Source organism: Aythya fuligula, chromosome 18 (assembly GCF_009819795.1).
Source record: "Aythya fuligula isolate bAytFul2 chromosome 18, bAytFul2.pri, whole genome shotgun sequence".
Lineage (NCBI taxonomy): Eukaryota > Metazoa > Chordata > Aves > Anseriformes > Anatidae > Aythya > Aythya fuligula.
Genome location: NC_045576.1, coordinates 8,345,584 through 8,369,599, shown reverse-complemented (window position 1 = coordinate 8,369,599; position 24,016 = coordinate 8,345,584). Strand labels below are relative to the sequence as shown.

At 36.8% G+C, this 24,016-nt stretch overlaps 1 protein-coding gene across 2 annotated transcripts in view; it reads right to left on the bottom strand.

Annotated features, from left to right (window-relative positions):
* Positions 1-24,016, bottom strand: part of CA10 (carbonic anhydrase 10) — a 199,612-nt gene that overhangs the window by 139,203 nt on the left and 36,393 nt on the right. For both annotated transcript variants that reach the window (XM_032199757.1, XM_032199756.1), the window contains one exon: positions 22,957-23,031. In XM_032199757.1, coding sequence (XP_032055648.1) covers positions 22,957-23,031 — 75 coding nt within the window. The remainder of the gene's footprint in view (positions 1-22,956; positions 23,032-24,016) is intronic.

The window sequence follows — 24,016 nt, the reverse complement described above, 5'->3', positions numbered from 1 at the left end:
ACATCTTTAAGTCTGAGCACCTCAGTCTAGACCAGATTTTGTGTAGACACTATACTTTTTCCTTCAGATGATCATTATTTCTTATACTTTAAATAAAAGGCAAAAGGGTCAAGTATGATTTAACATTTATCAGCAGATTCGAATGTTTTTCCTAAGTGGACATTGTTTTTTTAATGCTCATTTAAGAGTTTAACATTTACTACCTGTGAGGTATTTGCAATGTGATTACCTGAAAATCTGCTCCCTTTTAAAGGTTTTTCTGATATTGGAGCAGGAAATACTTGCTGCAAACTTAAGCATTTTCCTCTGTTAAAATTCCTATCAAAAGCATGGTATAGAAGACAACACTAACTTTATGAAAAAGGTTCTAAGCTTCCGAGGCTCTGATTAAATAGAATCGTACTGACTTTATTAAAAAGGATTTGGTTCTCCATTACTTTCACAGTTTTTAAAATATATCCAACTTAGCATTAACCATCCAACGTTTTTGGATGAACTGCCAAATCCTCAGATGGTAGTAGTTGGTGAACATATAGCATAAATATCATTCCTCCTTATTTCGTACTTAATACATTTGGGTTTTCTGTTCATCTGCGAAAAGTCTGGTTGCTGTCTCTTGTTCTTATGTATTGTGCTGCACTTTATAATCTTCTTATCCTCAACAGACTTGATGCCAAAATCAGTGTTAGAGCTCCCAACAGAATGACACCTCTTCAAATTCAGCCTTGTCTGATATTTCACCTCAAATTGAGGAACTGAATGGTTATGGCACCTTTTCTTTACTTGGATTTCACACACTCCAGATGACAGGAATTGCATTCAAAAGGCAAAGCAAAGAGTTAGAATCTATTTTTGCAGAATCCAGTCAAGTATGACTTTCACATGCTTCTGTCCTGCAAAACATGTTTCTGAATGATCTATAGTTTCAAATTACTTTTAAACAAAATTTCCCCAAAACTTGCACTGTTGGTTCCTCATGCTATCAGGTAGGCCTCTATTGTAGGCAATAATATATTTTTTCTGACATCTTCATTTCTTTCCTTCTGTTAAGATTAAAAAGAAATATAAAAAATGCATGCCTTTCTGCAGTTTTTTTCTATAATGTCATTTATCTTATTCTGATCCTCCTGACAGTTTGTAATGCTTCCAGAGCTTACATTTCAAAGAACTTTTCAGCAATTCAATCTCCTTTTGGGTGCCATGATCCGGCCTTAATTCAGCCAGATGAAACATGGCCAAGGATTTTGAGGAGCAACAGAGATTTATTTCAGTACAGTTAAAGGTGGAATAAGCATCAGGCTGCCTCCACCTTCAGTAGTTCTGTAAGGTTTGGCTTAGCTCTTCTGAAGTTTCCTAAATGAGGTTGGCCACAGGTTGCATTGAATGTAATATATGCCCCCAAAACTGTTTTATCAGCATCTACGACAGCTGTATCAGCTTCATGAGAATCAAATTCAGTAATGGCAGAGGAGAAAATATTTTAGAAACCTTCATTGTCCCTTTTCTCTTCCTGGGATGAAAGTGCATGCAGCAGCAAATGGCAAAATCAGGGTTAAGTTTGTTGTAACTGAGGATGAGATCCTTGCTATGTCTACAAAAGTAGACAGCAACAGAAATGTTCTTTAGAACAGAAGAAGAAATTAGCAATCTATTTTTTTGTGACTAACAGAAATCCCTCTATGGCTGCCTATGCAACAGATTAAAGTTGATATTTAAAAATTATGCACTGAAAGCACATGGAAACACCATTTATAGTTATTGCTCAAAAACTTGGATGATCCTAAAAACATCATCAAGAAAGTGGTAAGAAATTTTACTTATTCTACCATTGTACACTAATTAAACTGTTTAGTGCAGAGATCAGCATAAATAAGGAATTAGCAAACAATGATGAGCATAGGATGATTTGTAATATCAGTACATTGATGCACTGGGCTCAGATACTGTAATTTGATTGGCAGCGCTTTATTAAGTTTTGGCAGCATTTAAGTAGACTGGGAGTGCTGTTATGAAGCTCAAGCACATTAATCCAAGCTCCAGCTCTCATTAATACTGATGAGTGAAGGCAGTTAATTGAATTATGTATGAAGTGCCGCTGATTAAATAATATTTCACTCCTTGCTATAGAATTAACTCTGCTTTATTAACAGCCACTGTTGTCTCTAATAGTATATGTCAGAGGGACCTTTTCTCAGCCATCCGCTTTCATTTTTTTAACCATCTGTTCAGGTTGCTTATGTGTTTTAATCTTTTCCTATCGTATTCTACTTGTACTTGCCTTTGAAAGAACTATTTGAGATTTTCAGAAGTGTTGGTATGATACTGGAAGTCTGGAAGTCTTTTATTCCCTTATAGAAAAGGTTTAGATTAAATTTTTCAATTGATTTGTTCTCATTGACAGTGGAAAAGGATTCTACAGATTGTAGAAACATTTTTGATGCTGTCTTATGAATGAAATATAACAGTAACCGAATATTTGTTTTGCTATGTTGGTGATTTCACTTTTTTTTTTTTTTTTTTTTTTTTTTTTTTTTTTTTTTTTTTACTGTTTTGAAGTATTGCATATGGAACCGGGGACACACTGTTGATGAGGGAGAGAAGGGAAAAGTTCATGCACAGAATTCAAAGTCACAAAGAAATTGCAAAGCAGGGCTTCAGAAAATAAACTAATATTCTCTAAGGAACTCTACTGAACAACTACAAGAATTACTGTCTTCACCAGTTGGCAGATGTTTACAATTAATCTCAATGGAAAGACACCTGAAAGAGATCTCAGCTATTTAGCTGTTCAAAGACAACACAGCAAAACCTAATTAGGAAAGTGGCAATGGCTTATAAACAACAATAAAAGGCTCAACATTGTCAAGACACAGGAGTTACTCCTGGGCTATACTGTCAGAAGGCCAGATCATGGTGTTCTTTCAGCTTTGCAAAGAGATGCTATGAGTTGGCAAAACATTTGAAATTATGTTAACTGAAACTGTGTACTAAAATGTAAATTAAAGAATACAGAAAGCAATATGCAAAATGTAGAAAGTAACGGCTTTTAGTTAGAAATAAGTGTTTTTAAAATATGTAGTGTTGGAGGTCTGATAGAGAACTATTTTATTTTCAAAGCAGAAGATGCATACCTTTTCCATGATCAGCCTCAGAATATTCTAAGACTAATCTTTCAGGTGATTGTCCTATCCCTGGACCTATGTAAAAGGTTTTCAGTGAAAGAAAATGGAATACTGTAGTGCACAAGTGATGGTAACACTGAGAATTAGTGTTTTAGTATATCAAAACACACATGCAATGTTTTCACTATTTTTATGTTACTTTGCATTCCATTTGTTTCATAAAGACAACTGAGGAACAGTCTTTTTAATGTGTATTTGTAGAATAGAAAGCCTAAAGCAAGTACTTTTTTATAGATATATTAGTGTGTTGTTTTTTTTAATTCCAATGCTTATACTTGTGTATCCCCAGAAATACAATTTTTCTAATTAAATTAAGTGGACGTTATAACCAGAAACCAAGATGGAAATGATTATAAGATATTGTTTAATGAAAGTAAATCAGATATTTCTTAATTCAAACTGCAAGAATACCAACAATTAGGATCAGAGGGTACAGCAAGGCCTCTAATTAAGGTTATTCACTGCTTTGACACAATTTTCCCTTGGTACTCTAATTATGATGTACTAAAAGAAAATTTCAAGAATACAAACAATGCCTCTGAAACCCTGTTTCATGAAACAAGCTTGTATTTTGATATTGAGATGTCTTTTCTAAAACAGCTAAGTGATAAGTGATCTGCATGTACAGTTATGAATAATGGAAATGGTCTGTGGATGGTGCACTGAACTCAGAACCAGAAAATCTGGGTTCCTTTCTACTCATCTATGAAGTCTTGTATAATCTGTACGATAGATGCATATAACTGACATGCTAGTTTGAAGCAAGTCCTTTCTCAAGTGGGGATAATACTCGGTCTGTGTTACAACAGCTAGGAATATTCAATGGAGGGAGACAAAGACAGTTAAATCAGGGCTAAGGGTGAGATTTCTCTTAATTCACCAGGCAACTCAGTTATGGCATATGCGAGTCTTTCAAAGAACAGAGGCGTACCCATAATGCTAGCTACTTGCCAAATAGGACTAATCTTCAATCTTCTACTGAAATATGATGGTGCCATAGCCAGACTAAAAAGCGAAAAATTCAGCTTTCACAGTACTTTGAAAGACTAAATATCTTAATCAACAGAGAACAGGAGGTCCCCCTCGCAAGCCGTTGATGATTTCTATATTTAAAGGTTGGATCCAAGGAACTGAGTGCAAGGACCAAAGGCCCCATTAAAACTAGAGCTAGAAAATTTGTTTTTCAACTTAGAATCTGTGTCACTTTACCACTGCAAAGTTTGTCTTTTACTTTGGTAGATATATTTGGAAGAAGAAAGTTTATTGAAAACAGGAGACTGGATGATGAAATAACTTTACCTTGGAAAGTGCAGTCCCTATTGTTTGGGGATGAGGACTTCCAACACCAAGAACCATTGGCAAAGCCCATGTAAAAAAGGAAAAAATGGTTACCTCCAGAGGCCGGAAGCATGTATGCCCATAGAAAGTCCAGATGTAATTTTCAACCGCCTATGAAAATATTGATTTCAGTCACAGACTGAGGAACGGATGAGGAGGAGGCAGATAGCCATCTGTGGAGGAAGCTTTGCTTGCTTCTCATAGGTTCCAAAGATCATGAAGTGCTGTTGAGGGTGCCAGCTGAGCTGCTGCCATGAGCTGTTCCATCAAATAATCTCTGGGAAGTTTGCCTGTGAAGTCATAGCATACATCCCAAAACAAGTACCACTTGATATATCTTCACTATGAAAGCCTGCTGAGAAGCAGGTTTTCTTTCCAAAGATGTTCAGACTTCAGGCCTTCTATTGCCTGATATTATTGGGGGCAGGGCAGCATGTCTAGGGAGTTGTCAGCAGTACCATAAGTCTTAATACCTGGTGTTTTTTCTTTGATCATTTTGGATTGCCTATCAGGAACACTTCCACATGTCCCTCCACTAGAGGGAAATGGAACCCTCTTCATTCTTGAAGAGAACTGAATATTGAAGTTTTCTGCTCTTATGGGCACATTTAATACTGCTGAGTTCTCGTTGAACTAACCAGACACAAACTTTTTCATAACTAAGCTGTACGTTTTCTCCTTTCTGTGCTTTGAAGGAAGTTGCTCAAAAGTCTTATTAGCATAAACCAGCAGAGGGCCTGGTCTAAGCGACAAGGCTTTAACTAGTTGATTAACTGCAATATCTACAAAGTTGATTAGCTGATTAGCAGAAGTATCTACAAATTAGTTTCAACAGTACTCTAAGTCAGTAGCAGAAGGGCAAGAGGCCACACACTAAGAACTGTACTGTCTTGTGATCAGGCCATGACAGTGCAAAAACACTGCTGATAATTTTGACCTCACTGTAATTGTATATACAGGCTTCTATCAGAGGTAGCTTAAATATTGTGACATTCCTTAAGTACTTCCAATACTCTCTTTTGCTACTGAATGGCAATACCATGTAGAGTAGAGAAACGAAAGGGTATCTGAAAACCTCAAATATAAGAAGATAGCTGGTTTAAATATAAGTTCAAAACATAATTCTTTTGGTCAAAGATGCTTTGGGATGCTTTCAAAACAGGGAACCAACCTATTTTAATCAAGCATTTATAATCAGCTTGAAAATAGAGATTAGAATGGGAGCTACGTACTAGTCTAACATATTTATATATTATGCCCACCTAAAAACAAGAGGATAGTCATTTTCACTTATCTATTTTTACTTCTGTATCTCAGTACTATTATTTTGGCTGTGGTAGAATCCAAAAGGAATTCTCCAAAAACAGATTATTCCCCACACCTGTTATGCCAGGGCAAATATGAGGTAAAATAACTGAGAAGAGACTTAGTCCCACAGCCTCTAAATTTAGAACAAGAAATACCTACAGAACATGGTGAACTCAGTAGGTGATTCATTTCCTGTAGAAGATGATTCCTAAAAGCTCAAGTATCTCCAGAAGGTCACTCCCACCTTCAGAAAACATACACAACAACTTATTTTTAGACTTCTGTAGAAATGCCTTGCCCACACAGTAAATTGGACATATGTTCTTGGATTTAGCTGCCAGTTTTGTTAAAGTTAAATTCTGGGCCTACTGTTTTTACTAAATAAAATTCCCATTTATTTCAGTCAAAGCAAAACCCCATTTTGCATAAAACTATTGCTCATGGGCCTAGCAGTCAGAGCGAAGTCTGCTCTTGACGTTCTTAAACTTAATGGTGGGTTGTTGGTCCTCCTACAAGCCCATTCCTAACTTTAGATAGAGCAGCTGGAAAGGATCTTAGATTAAGTGCATGCTAACTTGCATTGCTAAATCAAAATGAAAGTGGTTAAGTCTCTTCCTTTTGCTCCTTTTGCTTTCATTTGCACAATATGGATATGCAGTTTCTGTAACCAAAATGTTACAAGAAAATCTTTCCTTTTCTGATTAGCCCTATTAGCTCTCCATTGTGTCTGCACAGGAGCACTGCAATAGTGGTTAGTTTATAGATGTGGGATATAAATACCCAAATTCCTATGATCTTTTATCAAATGAATTAATTGCAGTAGTAGATTCAGTACTAGTCTATTTCAATGTCTCTCCCTGGAAATCTTGTCTACCACAAAATCCCAGAGAAGATAGTCTTTAAAAATTAGTGTGCTTCATCTTTGATCATTATGATCTTTTCTTCCTCATTTGTTATCATTTTTTTAAAATTCATCTGTCATTGCCAGCTTCCTCTCAAAGTCTCTCAAGTTCACTGTTTACAGAACACTTGCGTTTATACTCTTAATTCAGTGGGCCCTCCTTTAAACATCACCAAATGGATTTTCTGTTGGTAAAAACATATGGAGTAATTTAATTTCAACTGAGTGAAAGAATTTTTTGCTCACCGGCTTCCAATGATAGAATATCGTAATTTCATCCATTGCTTCTAAACCAGATTCATAAATTAACAGCAACTGGCATGCGTATTTCATCTCTGCTCTCATTAGAAACATGTACAAAAGTTCTTATAGTGTTAATCTTAAAGTCGACATGTACTTTTGTATATGAATGTGAAATTGGGCTGGTTTGTCAGTTGAAGGTTCAACAATCTACGTTTGAAATTTAAAATCAGTCCAAATCCTGAATTACAACTATTGCTGAAAACATTGTTTTGGATTCAGTGCTCTAAATTGTTTACAAATGGCAGTGTACAAGCTATCCTAAAATAGTAGGAGCATTTTGAAGGTACATGAAGGCAACTGTGCTTTGGCATCACACAGTCTGGTACCTGAGAGCAATGAAACTGGAGGTAAAAAAATAAATCTGGAGTAAGAATTCTTGGGAAATAATTAAAAACAGGTAGACTAAAAGCTCTGGACAGGCATCACAAATTTCCAATATGGACCTATCTTTTTTGCATCTGCAAATAAGACAATAGCCTTTTGCCAACTATTGCTTGGCTGACATTAATGTAGAATTAAATACTCATCACATTATCATATCATCCTGATTTCCTGTGGCTTATTTATAGAAAACAAAATTTTAAAAGCCCAAATCATTTCAGGAAAATATTCCCTGAAAATGTAAAACAACTAAAACAAAAAATTGCATAGATATGGTGACTGATTCTTGACAGGACAGAGATGGGAAAAGTTTTGCATCTCAATAGTTGTTCCAATTCTTAAAAGAAATAAAACCATGATAATTTATTTGTTCATCTTCATGCAAAGATGCCACTTAGCATTCAAGGAGCAATTTATTCATCTCCACATAAAATTCCACAGAACTAACCCTCATTTTATAGTATAATTTACATCTGCTGTTCAACTACTGGATTAATTTCTATCATAGATGTGTTTTCTGCTATTGTTACACAGCTGTAGATCTTATATAAGGAATGCTACAGATAAATGTTGTGTATGTTAAGCACCTCAGTGATAAATGTTAGAAATGTTTGAATTATATACATCTATGCATCAATATACATGCACACGTGCGTGTCTATATGCACACCAACTGCAGAGCCACATAGTAGAGTAATTCTGAGATGGGACTTGAAAAACACACCTAATTATCAGCATGAATAGAACAACTTAAACTCTTGTTAAGAGTTTAGTGAAATTTAATATCATGATCATCTCCTCGGCTTGCACTAGGCACTGGCTGGTTGGAGTTTTTGGCTGTTTAAGAGGAATAAAATACAAGAAGCAGAAATTGATCATTTCTTAGTGCAATGCCTAAAAAAACAGCTATTTCTGCTTATTCATTGGACTGGGCAGGTTTGCAAGCACCACCAGCTAGCTAATGTCTCTGCTGAAGCAACAGGCACTAACAGAGGTTCTCAGGATAAAAAGTCTAGCTGAGTTCATGGTAAGGTTAGACTAAAATTTGATCATTTTTGTTAAGCTTGATAGTGAATATAGACTCCAGTCAATGAATAAATTTGGATGCTATCTCAGGCAGCCAATGAGGAGATGTAAATATATTTGGGATTATGTTCATTTACCATATGACATTTTCTACCTATTTAACAGTTACTTGCATGCAAAATGTGTCAGGAGAGAATGTAAAATAACGTGGCATTGTGAGATTGTCCTAACTCTAAATAGTTATGGGTATAGTGTTATCTTGGGGTCGCCGAAAATAGCTGTCAGGAAGCAAGGAGGACAGTTAGGGAGTCAAAACGTACCAAATTCGAAGATTCTCTGAATAAGGACACTTGAATCTAGTCCTATTTCTTACAGTTTTGCTGTAAAAGGAAAGTGCTTTGCTAAAATACAGATTTGTCTGCATGTTTAATGCTGCAGTATGGGGAGATTTTAGAAGTCACATTCAGTAAAAACTCCTTATAATCATAGAAGAATATATGCTGGGCTAGACAGCCTAATGCACTGTTTCCGACAGCGGATTCTGGATATAAAAGCAAATACATCAAGCCACAGAACAGGCTATTTGGAGGGAAGTGGAGCTTTCCTTTATGGACACAAAGACAGAAGTTCTTATGCTATTCCTTTTGTACAGAAAAGTATGACTAAAACTTTCATTTACTGTCTCTATACTGGGACAGCAAATGGCAGGGTTTTTGACAACTATTCTATTTATAAAAGTGCTAGGATCATCCAGAACGCAAAGAACAACCCAGTAACCCTTTTTACACCTCAATCCCTCAAACACAGTGTTTGCAGACAGGTCATGTTGCAAGATTGAGCATGCTATTTCTCTGCAAAGGCAAATATAACACAGAGGGTAACATTCTGTAGTTCAATGCAGTTTAGGAAATGTGACTGTAGGTGTGTGATCAGTAAGCAAAAATACATCTGTTAAATGGTTTTGAAAATATTTCCTTATTAAAGCCAGCTAACATTATTCCAACAGCTTTGTGTTTAGGAGTCTGCAACTAAGAATCCCCCTTTCTCCAATTACGAACAGCACGCTCCACAAAATTCTCACTGTAAATATATGGCCCGGCAACAGTAGTATGTATTAAGTGCTGGAATGTGTCTTTATGTACATTATGCATGAAAACCAATGCAAGCTCATGTTGCAGAACAGGGTCAAGCAGGAAATTGAAAATTAAATGCCAGTATCTCAGTAACAGCTTCCTGAAGGGCGCATTAGGAACAGTTTACCAGAAATCTTCCCAGAAGGAGTTGAGAAACAAGAATACCTTTCACTTGAACCCATTTCTTCTGCCTTTGCTGCCGCATAGCAGTCATTTAACTTTCTCTGTATTTCCACTTAATATGTGGCAGGGTCTTAGGGGCAGGGGTTTAACTTACATGTATACTTCAGTTATTCACACCACTCAACCCCTACAAGAATAGAGAACAGTCTTCCAGGGACTAAATTCTCACTTAAAGATGATTTAGATACTTTGAAACTCTGCAGTGAGAATTACGACGGTCTTCAGGCACTGAATGATCCAGTAGGTGCCTACTGGGATCATCATATCTTCTTGGCTAAGAAAGTTGGATGCTAAATTCCCAGAGCCTTTGGGAGACTGTGCATCTTACCTACTTAGGTCCTTTCCCTTGTCCAGTTGTTTGCATTTTAAAGCATTTAAATAGGGTTTCTAGATCTGGCCATCAATCTTAAAATGCCACTGGGATTGCTAAACCACTTCTGAAACTGAAAACTGTTAAACAAAATTATCCTGTGTTTTAATCTGGACTTTCTAAATCAAGAAGTGTTGCTTATGAAACTGAGTAACTTTTCAGTATTTTAATATTCATGTTCTGGAGCTTCTTCATGTCTTTATCTTTGCAACCTAGTAGTGATTTAGGTAGAGTTTTGATGCAAAACCCACACAAATGTTAAGTGCTTATTATGTTTAATGGATACAAATAGCCATAAATACTTGTGACTTGATGTAACAACCTGGGAACATTTCTGTTATCTTCAATAAATATTTGTAGCTCTATATGCCTGCTTAACTGTGTATTGGTGCCTGCCTGAATGTACTAATAATTCAAATAAGGCTTTAAGAAGAGTAGTTACAGAGTCAGCAACAAAGGAGAAACAATGGTAAGGCAGGCAGAAACCTGAGCATCAGTAGTACAGGCAAAAAGCCTTATCTCTTTCATTTCAATGCAATTATGCCCCTTTAATCACTACTTTCCCTTTGGTCCTTCCCACAATTCCAACACTGTGTTTGCATTGAGTTAGATGCGTAGGAAGAGAGTCCTGTCTCTGCTCACAATTCGCATCTCATTTCACATCTCAGTAAATGTATCTTAATTTTTTATCTTTTTGGCCTCTTAACTATTATTTTACTTAAACTATGCATAGGAGTTTTATGAAAAATACTGTAAAACAAGTTGGGATACAGTGTTTAAAAGTCTATCTAAAAATTAATTTGCACTGGATGGCGTTCTTAACTGGGAAGCTATATCTAAACAATTGCCAGAATAATGTGACTGGCCTGAGACAGAGCCTGTTCAAGTCAAGTGGAAGACTTCCACTGATTTCACCAGACTCTGGGGTAAGGCACCATCTTCTTACCATTAAACTCTAGAATTAAAAAGCCACAAGTCCAGCCTCAAAGCAATATGCTTATAAACATGAAATTACAATGAGCAATAAAATCTTGAGAGATTAGTTTCTCTATTACTTTAATTTATACTCTTGTTAACCAATTTAGAATGCACATTAAAGTACCAGGTAATTCTAAAGATGTCAGTATCTGGATAATAGAGCCTGGTGAGGCCATGCAATGTAAGTGTTTCAGCCAAATCCCATTAAACTTCAGTCATTTATTTCCTCTTTATTTTAAGAAAGCCTAATTTAAAAGTAGGAAGAGAGCCATTTGAAGATGCCTAACTACTAGGTAGGAAAAGCTAAATGGAATCAGAACTCGCTCCTGGGAAATGGCCTAACATGCAATAGTGAATGGGTATTCTGTAGCCATGGCCTACATAGTCTTGGTTGAAAATACAGCTCAGAAAGCCTAACTACATCATCTGGGATGCTTTCTTCTATGTTATATGCTATATCCTGTAAGTCATACAGAACAGTTAAATCCCGCTGTTCTGAATTGGGACTAAAGCTGGGAATTAGCCATCCTTCATATCTGCATGTTGTAGAAAGGCAACTGGGTCATGATAGAGCCTTAACTACATCTGAGCATCCTATTCACCCTATATGGTTAGTGCTCCGGTACCACTAGTGTGATCCCCAGTACAAAGGTTTATTCCTTCCATTTGGCCTCTCTCCCCATAAGAAATACAGGATACAGTATTAAAATGTGATATCCTGAAAATGCACATTATTAATGCAATTGCAGTGTAAACACTAGGAAAAAAAGAGGTGTATACCATACTGCACAGCTGCGTAAACAAGTTAATTTCACTCAAGGTAAAGAAGTTGGAGGGAGATTTTTCTTAAATATAGCTATCATAAAATGAATATAATCTTGTAAATATTGATAATTTTTAAAATTTTTAAAATTTTAAACTCATTTCTGATGTCCTTATCAAAGGGATGGAGCACTTGACTCAACAAGCAAATTCCACTGGTTTCAGTGGGAGCTATTTTCAGACATAAGTAAAAACACAATTTTCAAAACTAGCAGTGGCTGGCTTTTGTACAGACTACTGTGGCAAAGACTTGCTTTCCAATTATTATAGTGTTTTTTTTTTTTGTTTGTTTGTTTTAATAATGCCTGGATTCCAGAGACATTATTGAAATAAATACAACATAAAGTCTTCCTTGCAAGCAAAGAAGAAAGCTTTCATCTTTTTACCATCTGATGATTTTTACTGAATTACTGGTGTTTAAACGCTACTGCTTCTCAACTTTGGGGTTTTTGAATTGAAACATAGCGGCTGTGCAATTGGCTGCTGCTTGGCCTGCACATTTCCTCCTCTTCCTTTCTACTAAAGCTATGCCATACTGTGAGATAATGCCAAAACTTAACTGCAAGTAATCATGTAACTTTCATCAACTCTATTAAAAAGAGTCTTTGAAATAAAAAATCTGCTAATGGGCATGAAGTAGGTATGCCAAATTCACAGTGCCAATCCAGTTGGCTACTGTTGCTTCTCTGTTGGGGCAGCTGTACTGCTTCATGTTAGGCAGCCAAAAGGCACAGGTTTCTCCAAAGGACCTGCAGGAACATCTTTTTTCTTTTATAATCAACAGCATGGTGACCCTAGGCAGACTAGCCTGATGATAACAGGCATCTCAACTGGTTGGTTAGTTCTCCCAGAGCCTGCATATTGTTATCTTGAACTCAGCTTGTCTTTTTCGTTACCTACAACTCATTTAATATTTGTAAAGTGACTTATCTTTATAAAGATCTTCATTTTCCACATAAATCCCCATAACTGAAGCTCCTGGTTATTAAAGACATACAGAAAATAAGTTAAAGGGAGGTCATAAGATGGTCCTAAAAAAAAATAATTTCTCCTTTGGGGGGCAACATCTATCAGCAATATGTTCTGGTGTCAAGTGAACGACTTCCAGCGTGACCGGGTTATTTGTGCCACATATTTCAATATTTTTCTCTTTCCACCAGATCCTGAAGGCTGTAGGCTGTGATGTTGTCTACATGCACTTGTGAATTATAGCAGTGCCATTTGCACAGCTGTAGTTAACGACCTGTCAGGTTTCCCATTATGATGTTATGCTGTTATTTTCAGGGTTTATGTCCTGACTATAAAGTTGGTGACTGCTTGGTCTGGAAACACTAATGCATTTTTGTACATTTTATAAATACGAAATGAAAAAGTGCCCTAATAAAAAAACACACTCTATTCAAAAAACAAAAAGTGGAAATTCTAAGTAATATTTTCACTTGTTGAAAAAAAAAAACAAAAAAAAAAACAATCAATAACGTTAAGGAAGCTTCCTTTTTTTGGCCAGTCATTAATTCTAATGCGATTTACAGCTCTGAAAAGGGTCAGCAGGTAGCTGGAAATGCATTATGTAGGTGACTATTTTAAGGTGAATTTCTTTGTAAGACATATGAAATGTCGTGGTGACTGCAAATAGCATGGATCTGCAAATACCATGGTGACATGATGTTATATGATAGCTGTATTTTAATGTGTGTAAGTAACAGCAGTAAAGTTTCGCCAAATAATTATTGCCCATACTCTTAGGCAGGCAGACACGGCAAATGATGAGCATGGATTTTGCTCCTGAATTTGTTCGATGGATGCACGGTTCAGTGAATTCACAACTGACCTTTTTAGAGAGGTGCTACACGAGGAGGAAATTTTCACTGAGTACAAATGAGTGGTTTTAGAGTATCAAGTCAATAGCAATCCCGTAATTGAAGAGTAATCCTATACATACATGCACACGCTGCTTTTGGAAATAAATCTCTTGCAGGCTACTGAATAAGTACTATGATATTACAGTCCTCTGATTCCGTATTTACAATTTAAATCATAGCCGTCTGTAAAGAAAGTACTTGCATATGGTATGGCAGATCTCCCTGTAGGTGTAAGTGTCATTTCCTTTTCTTTTTGACCTCTTTCTCCCTCAGGCAGGGGGATTGGATTTGACAAGGAAGTTTTGTAAGCAACAGTAAATCTTTCATTGATAAGAAGTAACCAAGAGAGCATGCTACAACAGACCATATGCAGTGTAATGGTGTGATCTTATTCCACAGAAGTTTATTTTAGTTATAGATAAGTGTGTGTATGCAATTAGTATTACTTTCCTCTGTATGACTTGGCAAATTCTACCCCAATGACACTAAATTGTACTAATAAGATGTACAAACTGAAAATGGCATGCTATATTAATAGGAAATCCTCAGTGGTGCTGGGTTCATCTCCCATGTAACACTCAGGAATAATCTCCCTGAAGACCGTGTAATAAGCTGATGTAAATATTCTCACCAAAATAAGAGATGGATTCCTAATTGTTACTTGCAAACTGTAACTCCTAAAATATACTTATCTTCATCAAAGTGCTTTACAAGAATGTTTTTGTAAGTGGGATAATGACAGGAGGAGTGGTGAGGATTTCATTAACTGTTTCCATGCTAAACTATGATCCCTCCCAGTTCTATTTCCCCACCCCCCCCACAGTTTTCTAGGACTACCTAAGCAAACTTAAGATGCATCACTGTATCCCGTCTGTGATTAAATCCAATTATGTGCCATTACAAAAGAACAAATAAAAATAGTTTCTTGGTACTCTCAGCGACTTCTTTCTCTATAAGGAAAACTGGATTATTAAGTTAGAGAAGTTTTTTGGGTCTCTGAGATTGAATAGCCACCGATTCTTCTATCTGATTTCTTTGTGCTTCAATTCTGCTTCTCTAGGACATGGATACCATCAAACCCCTATTGCCAAAGGGTGATACAAACTACTGATACTACAACTACTGTGTAAAGAGTAGCCTGTCATGGCATAAGATAAGAGAAACTTATTGAATGTAACAATACATATACTCAGCGGCACCAACGTGCCGGAGCTTTGCTGGCTGGCACTTAAAATTGTTCTGAGCAATCCTTCAGACAAAGTAAGGATTTACAAGCTTTCAGCTATGACTTAGTCATGGACTACTGCTTTTATATTTAGCAGCTTGTCAAGAATACAATAAACCTTTTCCTCTATATACCAGTATTTATATTTAGAATTCCTTCCTTTGCTTTTAGAAAGAACCTAAGGAAAACACTCCTAGTATCAGCCTTATTGTTTCAGTGCAAACCCCCAAACTTTAGATGATAGGTCTAAGGTCCTGTACAGTGATGATATTTCTCTTAATTGTTCTTTCTTCTTATAACTCATACTAGTGTCACTGCAAGGTAAATAGAACAATTTCAAAAGAGTAGGAAAGAGGCATTTCAACTTCATCAAAAAGTAACTGGAGTTACTTTTCCCCAAATTGGCATCTGACCCAACAGTAAAGTGTGAGATACCGTAATTGTCAAGGATCTGCAGATTAGTGCCTTGAAAATCTTCCGTATTAGGGGGGATATTGCTCGTGTCTTAGCAGAAGGAGCCTGCGGGTTCATTCAGCAGGAGAAGTACGAGACAGCTGGTAACACAGCAAGATACATCAGGCTATCCAGTGCAGTATTTGTTATAAAGGGAAGGCTTGACCTTTGCAGTACCTGACTGTGGCTAGAAATAGACAGGCAGACAACTTGAATCATTTGGTCTTGTCAGCATAATAAAGCAAAGTCCAAGACACATCTGTTACATGCAATTTTCATTCTGTGGATGTTAACTGTAAATTAGGAGAGGAACAACAGCAACAAAAAAAAGCAACCAAGAAAGGTAATTAGGCTGTTGATGGGAAAAGGGACTGGAGACGACTTCAGCAGAGAACTGTGGTCCAACCACAAATACAACAAGGTTTAAAATCTGAGATTTTCAGAGATCATTACTGTGCTTAGCTCACAATAGAATGCCCTGGAGAACTCTGTAATGCCTTGAGGTCCTGTATATCTTCCTCTGCATGGAGTCAATGTTTTGTTATAGTCTTCCTTTACTGCTAAGCAGAACTAATGGAGAAAGTGATAAAACGCTGAAGTTGCTTTCTTCTGATAAAGAAATATTCTACTTATTACTATCAAGCATAGAACATCTATAGACAGAAGGTTCTCTTTGATTCTGCCTGCCTACACTACCCACCACTGCGACATTAAAAGTCCACAGGCCACAGATGAGGGAAGAAATCAGATATGACTGGGCCAAATAGTTTATCGCAGTTTTTATAATGTAGTTTGAACAAGGAAATGTGACTAACACATACTTAACTCATCAGTCTCTTGTTTTATTTTCTTTCATCCTTGTCTTTCCTTCCTTTTGCCTTACTACCAGAAAGGGAGTTTCCAAAAACCCCTCATTGCCTGTCAGCCTTTGCATCTCTGGACAAAACACCATTCAGAAGGCTGTAGTGGCAGTTTTTCTTCCTGGTTTGAGGCTGACCACAGTTGTTAATTCAGGAAACAGTCTCTCAGAAAGCATCTAGGGATATTTCTAGGTAATTCAAAACTAGCTTGAAATAAGGAACCAATTAGAAGAAAATTTCCTGTGCAGATTGGAAAGCCACTGCAGAAGTTGGATATAGCTTTAAAAAAAAAAAAAAAAAAAAAAAAGACCATATTCCTATTTAATGCAACCATCTTTGTTGGCATGCCCTCGTAAGGGCTAGCCACTGCCAACAGAAATGTCAGCAAACAGGGAGTTCATATCAGCCACAGTGGTTTGTGCCTTTGAAGTTTGTTTTGTGCTGCTTACACGGTAGATCAGAATTCAGGATTCAGCTTGGTTGACAAACCCAGGGAAGGATCACTACCAAAGCTTTTAAGACGAAGCCCTTAATCCTGCTTAATTACTTAGAGTTACTGGACAGACAAAATACCACTGGGCTACAGCCAGATGAATGAGCACCTTGTGTGTTCTCACTGCAACTTGCTATGAAAGTGCTGACGAGCTGAGCAACGTACCCCTACTGCACATCCCAGAATGCTGTTAAATTTAAACTTTTGTTCAGGAGCAATTTCTTAAATGAATAAACAAATTCAATTTCTCACACATACAGCTTCACAATTAATGTCAGCTTTGATTTTTCTACTGCTGCTGTGATTGTTATTGAAGGGGAACATTGCAGATCACCACCCAAATCAAGTATCTCTCGTTATTTCTCCATCTATTCATGAAAGCAAGCAGATTCAGATTTGTATTAAAAGCAGGTAAATACATAAATCAACTCATGGTATTTATATTTGCTTAAAGCTTTGTGTAATCTAAAGTTCAGAGACACAGCTTGAGGTTTTTAAATACACCTTCTGCCATAAGGAACTATGGTATTGTTCTTAGTGGTATCAGTGACTTGCCAAGAGATGTTTCATCTCACAGTAAAATGTGAGCCACTACATAACACGAGTATTGGAGGATTTGCCAGGAAAATCTAGTGCACTAAACCTGTATCTGGAAAATTCAGAATTCAATTCAGACATAGTATCCAAAAAACCTTTCTTTTAGTAAAACTAAAAGTAGGCTAAACCTGGAGGCCAGGTTGTATCACATGGTATTATACTTCCTTGTGAAGGTATACTATTATGTAGAATCATAACCAGATCCCCATATGCTAAATTCCATTGATTTTCATATTTAAGTTCAGGGATAAATCAAACCATTGAGGTCTAAGTTGCCCTCTAACCAGCCTATTTATATCTTTAAGATAAAGACTCGAATTTTCAGGTTGATTCTTATGGTCTCAGTAAGCACAGTGCTGCTTACTCATGGGAGAAAGTGATAAAAATGATCTCAAACTCAATGCTGTAATTTGGTTTCAATTCAGAAGATGAGCAAATGATGCCATATCTGGTATTAAAAATGAGGCCATGAAGTGTCCACTGTCAATAATTTTCCTTTCTTCTTCCAAGTTAAAAGCAGTCAACTCACATGTTCCTTGCTGTTTTAAAATAATAGATGGTATCAATTAATTCAAAAGTGAGACTGGCTTTACTTTTTTGTTGTATTTGACTCCCATAAAACAAACAAAAAACACTACTTAGTTTCCTCTCTGGTTACGTTACTTGTAAACAGTCCATTTTTGCAGAATCACTGAAGTTTAAAAGAAAAGAAAATATCTAACACAAAATATATTTCCTTCAAGCTATCTTTAACTGACAACCAAAGCTGAAATATTGTACATACTAACCTAAGTTCCAATCAATAAATGAATGCTTTCCAGAATCTATGCTTTATCACCCTGCAGAAATGAAGTATTCCAATATATTGCTTTCTAAAACAAAGAATGCTATTATAGTTCCAATAAATAATTATATATGGCTGGTTAATTCTTCAGAGTTGGCACTAGACTGAATGATTTTGAGAGTGCATGCAGACTGTTTAAAATGCTATTGTAGCTCAGCATCACTGTTTTCACTGACAAGCAAAATGCACCAGACGGTGAAAATGCTACAGCCTCCTTAAGTCCCAAAATAAGACAAGAAGAAATGTTATAGTTAGTATAAAAGGGAGCAATGCAGGAGTAGCAATCAGTAGGTTTATGTTTTGTATTATGTAAGCAGACAAACTAGGTGATTACTGACCTCAACATATGAAATAAACTTTCTGAAAAGCTCATGCACTAAGCCATCCTCCAGTTACATAGGTGTTGAAGATGTCTGTGGGTGTGAAGTTTCGTACCTCAGTTTCAGGCCTTGGACAAATGGTTTGTGGTTCTTACAGTGACCTACCTGTCAAAGGTTAGTTTTGGACATGTACATATATTTGTAATTAAAAAGAAGTCTTAATGACCACACAAAAGAAACTGAAGACACTTGAACTGCCTGCACAGGCCACAGCAAAAGCATATTGATAGAGCAGGAATTTTAATACCAGGTTTTGACACTCATGACCACAACTGTTGGATATTTCAGGCTTCTTTTTCCTTGTAAATCACTACCGAATTCACACATTTCCTCCTTGGAGGGAATTTCTCAGTGCTTCACAAACGCTGGCCCCGTGTTCCTTTTGAGTCATTGTAGCTTTGCCAGCTGGTCTATGTTAGGGCATAATCCCATCAACAGCAGTCTAGCATGAGCAGCATTAATCTCTAGCCATTTCTTCCCTTTTACAGTACAACGAGTTACAAAAGGGACTATGAAAAACAGATTTCTCATCTCAGAGAAATGGGTAGCCTTTGATTTGGTGATCTGTAGCCAGTAATGAATCACCGCGGAATTAGATCTTTATCTGGAGTGAAAGTTGTTTTAAAACTTCTAGTATATGGAAGGAGAAGAAAATGATCTGCTTCAGCAAAATGGCTTCTTCCTCATAGCTAAGATTAGCATTATCACCATGTAAAGTAATTTCAGGCTTGCTACGATTCAGTAAGGGTCAAAAAAACAGTGTCTTCCCAGGGCAAGAAATACTCATGCCCTTCTATTAACATATATTCCACAAATTTGGTAACAGGATGGAGCTTTGGCAAGAGAAGTCTATGACCACAAATTAGATTTAACCACCTTTGTATTTTATACATACCACAGCACGCTATTATGATGTTACCAAAAAAACACGAACACGATCAAGAGAATCAATACAGTCAGACACAAGAGTATCAAAGGTTATGAGCATGTATCTGAAGTACAAGAAATGGTACAGAGCAGTTTGAAATATTATTGCTTTTGTCACCCAGAAAATGCTTGCATGACTGCAATACACAACATATTGAAAGTCACAGCAAAGCTCAGCCAAACAAAAGATATAGCAAAAGAAGTATTTTAACCCATCATGAACTACTTTGATATTCCATACAAAAAAGTCTGTGTAGTGAAAGTATGTAATATAGATTATTTGATTATTATGCAAATCACTAAGCTGAAAGAAGAGTACCCATTCTTCATCCTTGAACATTCCCTGAAGTTTAATTCAGAACCTAATTTGCATTCAATTAACATTTTAAAGCACTACCTCCTAGTTTGTTTGCCTGCATGATTTAAATCATAAGAGCAGTTCTTTGCTTTTAGGAACAGGTGAGAGAGAGAAAAGATCTCTGGTATGTACAGAGTCCCAGCTAGCCACTGATGCACCCTCCTTCCTGTGCTGAGCAACTCTGCACCCTTAGCAAGTAAGGCTTAGCACTAAGACAGACCTGAGCCACAGTTAGTATGAGAAAACTTAAAAACTTGACAGTCACCATCACTCTCTTCTCAGTTGAGCAGTGCAAGAAGGGGGGTTAAGAAGACACTGTGAGGGGCCTTGTAGCTCATCTCTGTTTATATCCTCTCCTAGCTGTGAGATACAAATCACTGATTGTAAGCCATTGGTTGATAACATGTAATTTAAGCTAAGAATTCAAGATTCCGGGAAAATAATGTGTGCCGCTACAGGTGTTATGATTGGAAAGGGATTTAAAATAACATTTCTAAATTGTGTCCCAGAATATACAGAGAGGGGACTGTAATGAAGTATGGTTTGATTTTATGAAATGCTCAAAAACAAATTTGTGCAGGATCCACAGCATTAGTTAGGACCTGAAATGCATCCAGAACAGTATTTGACTGAAAAACTTATGAGTGGAATATTCTAATATAGGCACTTTGTGGTATACTCAGCTGTATTTGCGTTGATCACATTGCTTACATTGACAAAAGATGCCAATTTTGAGCTGCAATGACAGAGGCTTGGACAAATACTCCTTTCTAATAGCTTTTGGGGCAGTAACTTTCAGCACAAGGACAGGACAAACAGCTGCAGAAGGGAAACATCTTTGCACATGGTTATAGCTGCTTGCTTCAGTGCGCACCAGTCAGCACCTTCAGCTATAGCTCCTCAGGCTGCCCATCAGCTATCATCTCTCAGGTGTTAATTAGCATCTCGTGTGAGATCTGATGTGTGCCTGCTAGCATTATGGATGAGCTTAATATGCACTAACATATCCTTTGTGATGTGTTTGTCTGAGATCATAGCCATAAAATAAATCATTGAAATGCTTTAAATGTGGTTGTCAAAGACTCCAAAGTTGCTGAAAAGAATTAGTTGTTTGTTCTGTAAAAAATTGTGGGAGTTGTCTCTTCTGCTGCAGCTCATAGGTTGTAGAGTTGAATTTGAAAGACATGCGACATTCTGCAGGGAAGGTGCCCCCAGATTACCCTTACTTTCTGCATGGCTATATCAGTGAGCTATTCATGATAGTCCTTCTGGACCAATTATTCTTGATTATGTATGCTAGGTTAGTCCAATATTTAACATGCATGGGTAATTCCAGGTTCTTTCAGAAAGGATGTCTTTCTTCGCACTAGTCTAGAAAGTCTTCCATCTTGAATGTCTGAGTCATGACTGTTCCCTCCCGATTCTTCTAAGGATATTCAGCACGTTCCCAAGCCCAAACTTCACATGGTATTAAGACTGGAATACCACAAGCATTTACATGTTCTTCAAAGGTTACTATGATTTTCAGATTTTCTTCCCCACTGTTAACATTAGGAACTAAACACGAACATGCTGTAGTGTCTGACAGACCAAATGATTCTCAAGTAAACCTGAAAAGCAGCTTTATATTGCATCGATATGTAATTAAGCTCTGGGCTTGTAGATGTTGAGTTTTGTATGTGCTTTCTCATGAATTTCCATGCCAGAAACTTCTGCATTGAAATATTTCATCTAATTTGCACTAGTATTCCTATCGAGATAATCAACAGTTTGGATATTTCTAACGACTGTCAGATTGTATCTGTTGTCACAACAGTGAAAATATCTATGATAGATTAAATCAACAGACTCTTAGGAATAGTTCGTGTCGTGGCAAAGTACTAGTGCTAGTACATTGAGGAAATAAAGATCATGTAAGTTTTTATGATGCATTCAGGACAGAACTCGAAGCGCTATTTCAACTTATAATACATACCTAATATAAATAAATTAATACATGTTTGTCTCAATCACATTGAAAACGTATTGAACAAAATCAGTGAATGTCTCTGAGTATACAGTGAATGCATACTGAGCAAGCAATGAATAGAAAATGAACATTGCTAAAGTTTCCTGTACGCCCCCTCTAGTGGAAGCATCTAGTCAAATGGAACAGTAAAGGCCCAAAAAAGTCATTTTGTTTGAAAGGAAGAGTAAAATAATTTACAGAAATGGAGCACAAAAGATCACGTATCATATGAGGGTCAAAAACAAAATAAAAAGATATCTGTCTAAGAACAACTAGTACCTCAGGCAGCTTGAATCCTGAAATGTTAAGAGAGAGCTAGAAGAGAGCAAGCTAAGGCCTAATCAGTAATCAGAGCACAGGTTATTTAAGGAGCATGTATCATTAGGATTCCTGGTACAAATGTTTTGGAGGAACTCTACCCGTATTGAGAATACTGGACTATTGCTATCCTGAATTTCACTTCTATCAGGTAAATTCAGTTGGCATTGCTCATTTATATCCTTTTAGGTACCCACTGATTATTTACTAAATAGTTTACTAAATCTTACTGAAGCCAAGTTAGGGTTTCATCTTTTTTCCCCCCAGTGTTTCGTGTTTTGAAAACAAAAAACAGTGGAAATTTGCTTGCTAGGTTCTTGTTTCAATTATGTTGCTTGTTGCTTTCCTAATATACTCTTATATTTGTAGAAATGGGATTGTTTAAAAGTGATAAAAGTGACATCAGATAAGCACAGGCCTGTTTTTCAGTCTTCCCTTTGTCTTTCCTATACGTAGAACACATTCACTGTGAGAAAACAGGAATGTCATCAAAGCAATTTCTCTTTCCCTGAAAACAGCTACAGTCTTCAGAGGATATATTGCTAAAACTTTTCTACCTTTAATGACGATATGTTGACTACCTGTGTACTTCACATCTTTGCAGTGCATTAAAAAACAAACCTAAAAAATCTACCCCATCCCAAACCCAACTATACTAATTCCAGTGGGGAAAAACATAAAGTAATTAAAATTAAAATGCACTTACCTGGAACAAAGCTTCCCTGGACCACCTCCTTATAAGCCCACCAGCCCTCATGGATTTTTGGTGAATTTTGTTGAGCTAGAAAGAAATAAACAAATCATAAAATTAACACAACGCATAGGAAGTGTTTAATTACAAGAACTTTGGGAACTCTAAATAGAATATCATCTTCAACAGAGGAGCCATTCCTCAAGTTCCCAAATGATGTCTGTTCAATTTACTGAATTGTGTTAGTGCCTGTATCTTGGAGCACCTTGTCTCTGTTTCTCAGACAGTAAAATATACTTTCTGAAGAACTGATCACTAAATGCAAAATTTCAGATAAAAACTGAGAATTTGTAACACTTGTGAATGCTTCTGTGCCAACCATAAATTCAACACAGGATAAAAATGCAGATAAAGAGTGCGCTGCACTCATTCTTGGGAGTCAGTATCAGAGCCCAAGTTTGTAGACAGAGCAGCAGTTTCTCCCCTTCCTTTCCCAAGTTCTCCAGTAATCTCTCACTTTGAATAGGAAGAAGTGATGGAGTGAACTGCAGGCAACAGCTGTATCTATAACTGTTTCTCCTCTCATCCCACGTGCCCTGAGTTCCAAAACCAGAATGGCAATGGGTAACCCATGGCTTTACAAACATTGGTTCATACTATACTGCTCAGGCAGGAAGATGAGGTTTTTCTGACATCTTCTCTGTCCACAGCATAGCATCCACTAGTTGTCCCCTACCCCAGTCATCCTGTAAGCTATAGCACAGTGCAGTTAAAACAATAAAAGCTTTCTTTGACCAATATTCTGAATGCCATAAAGATAATCTAAGCTTTGGACAATATTTGTCCCTGATGAGACTGTTGCTTAAATAACTTCTCTACATTCCCTGAGAAGCAAAGAGTAGAAAGGTTTTGACCACTCCATAAGGTCATTGCTTCTGCTTGACTTGCAGGAAATCAGCACTGGAGCAAATCTTATGGTTAAAATATAAAGTATTAATACAAAAATATAGAATATAATAGTTTCAAAGCATATACAGACACAGCCGGATAAACGTTTGGTTAATTTCCATAAGAC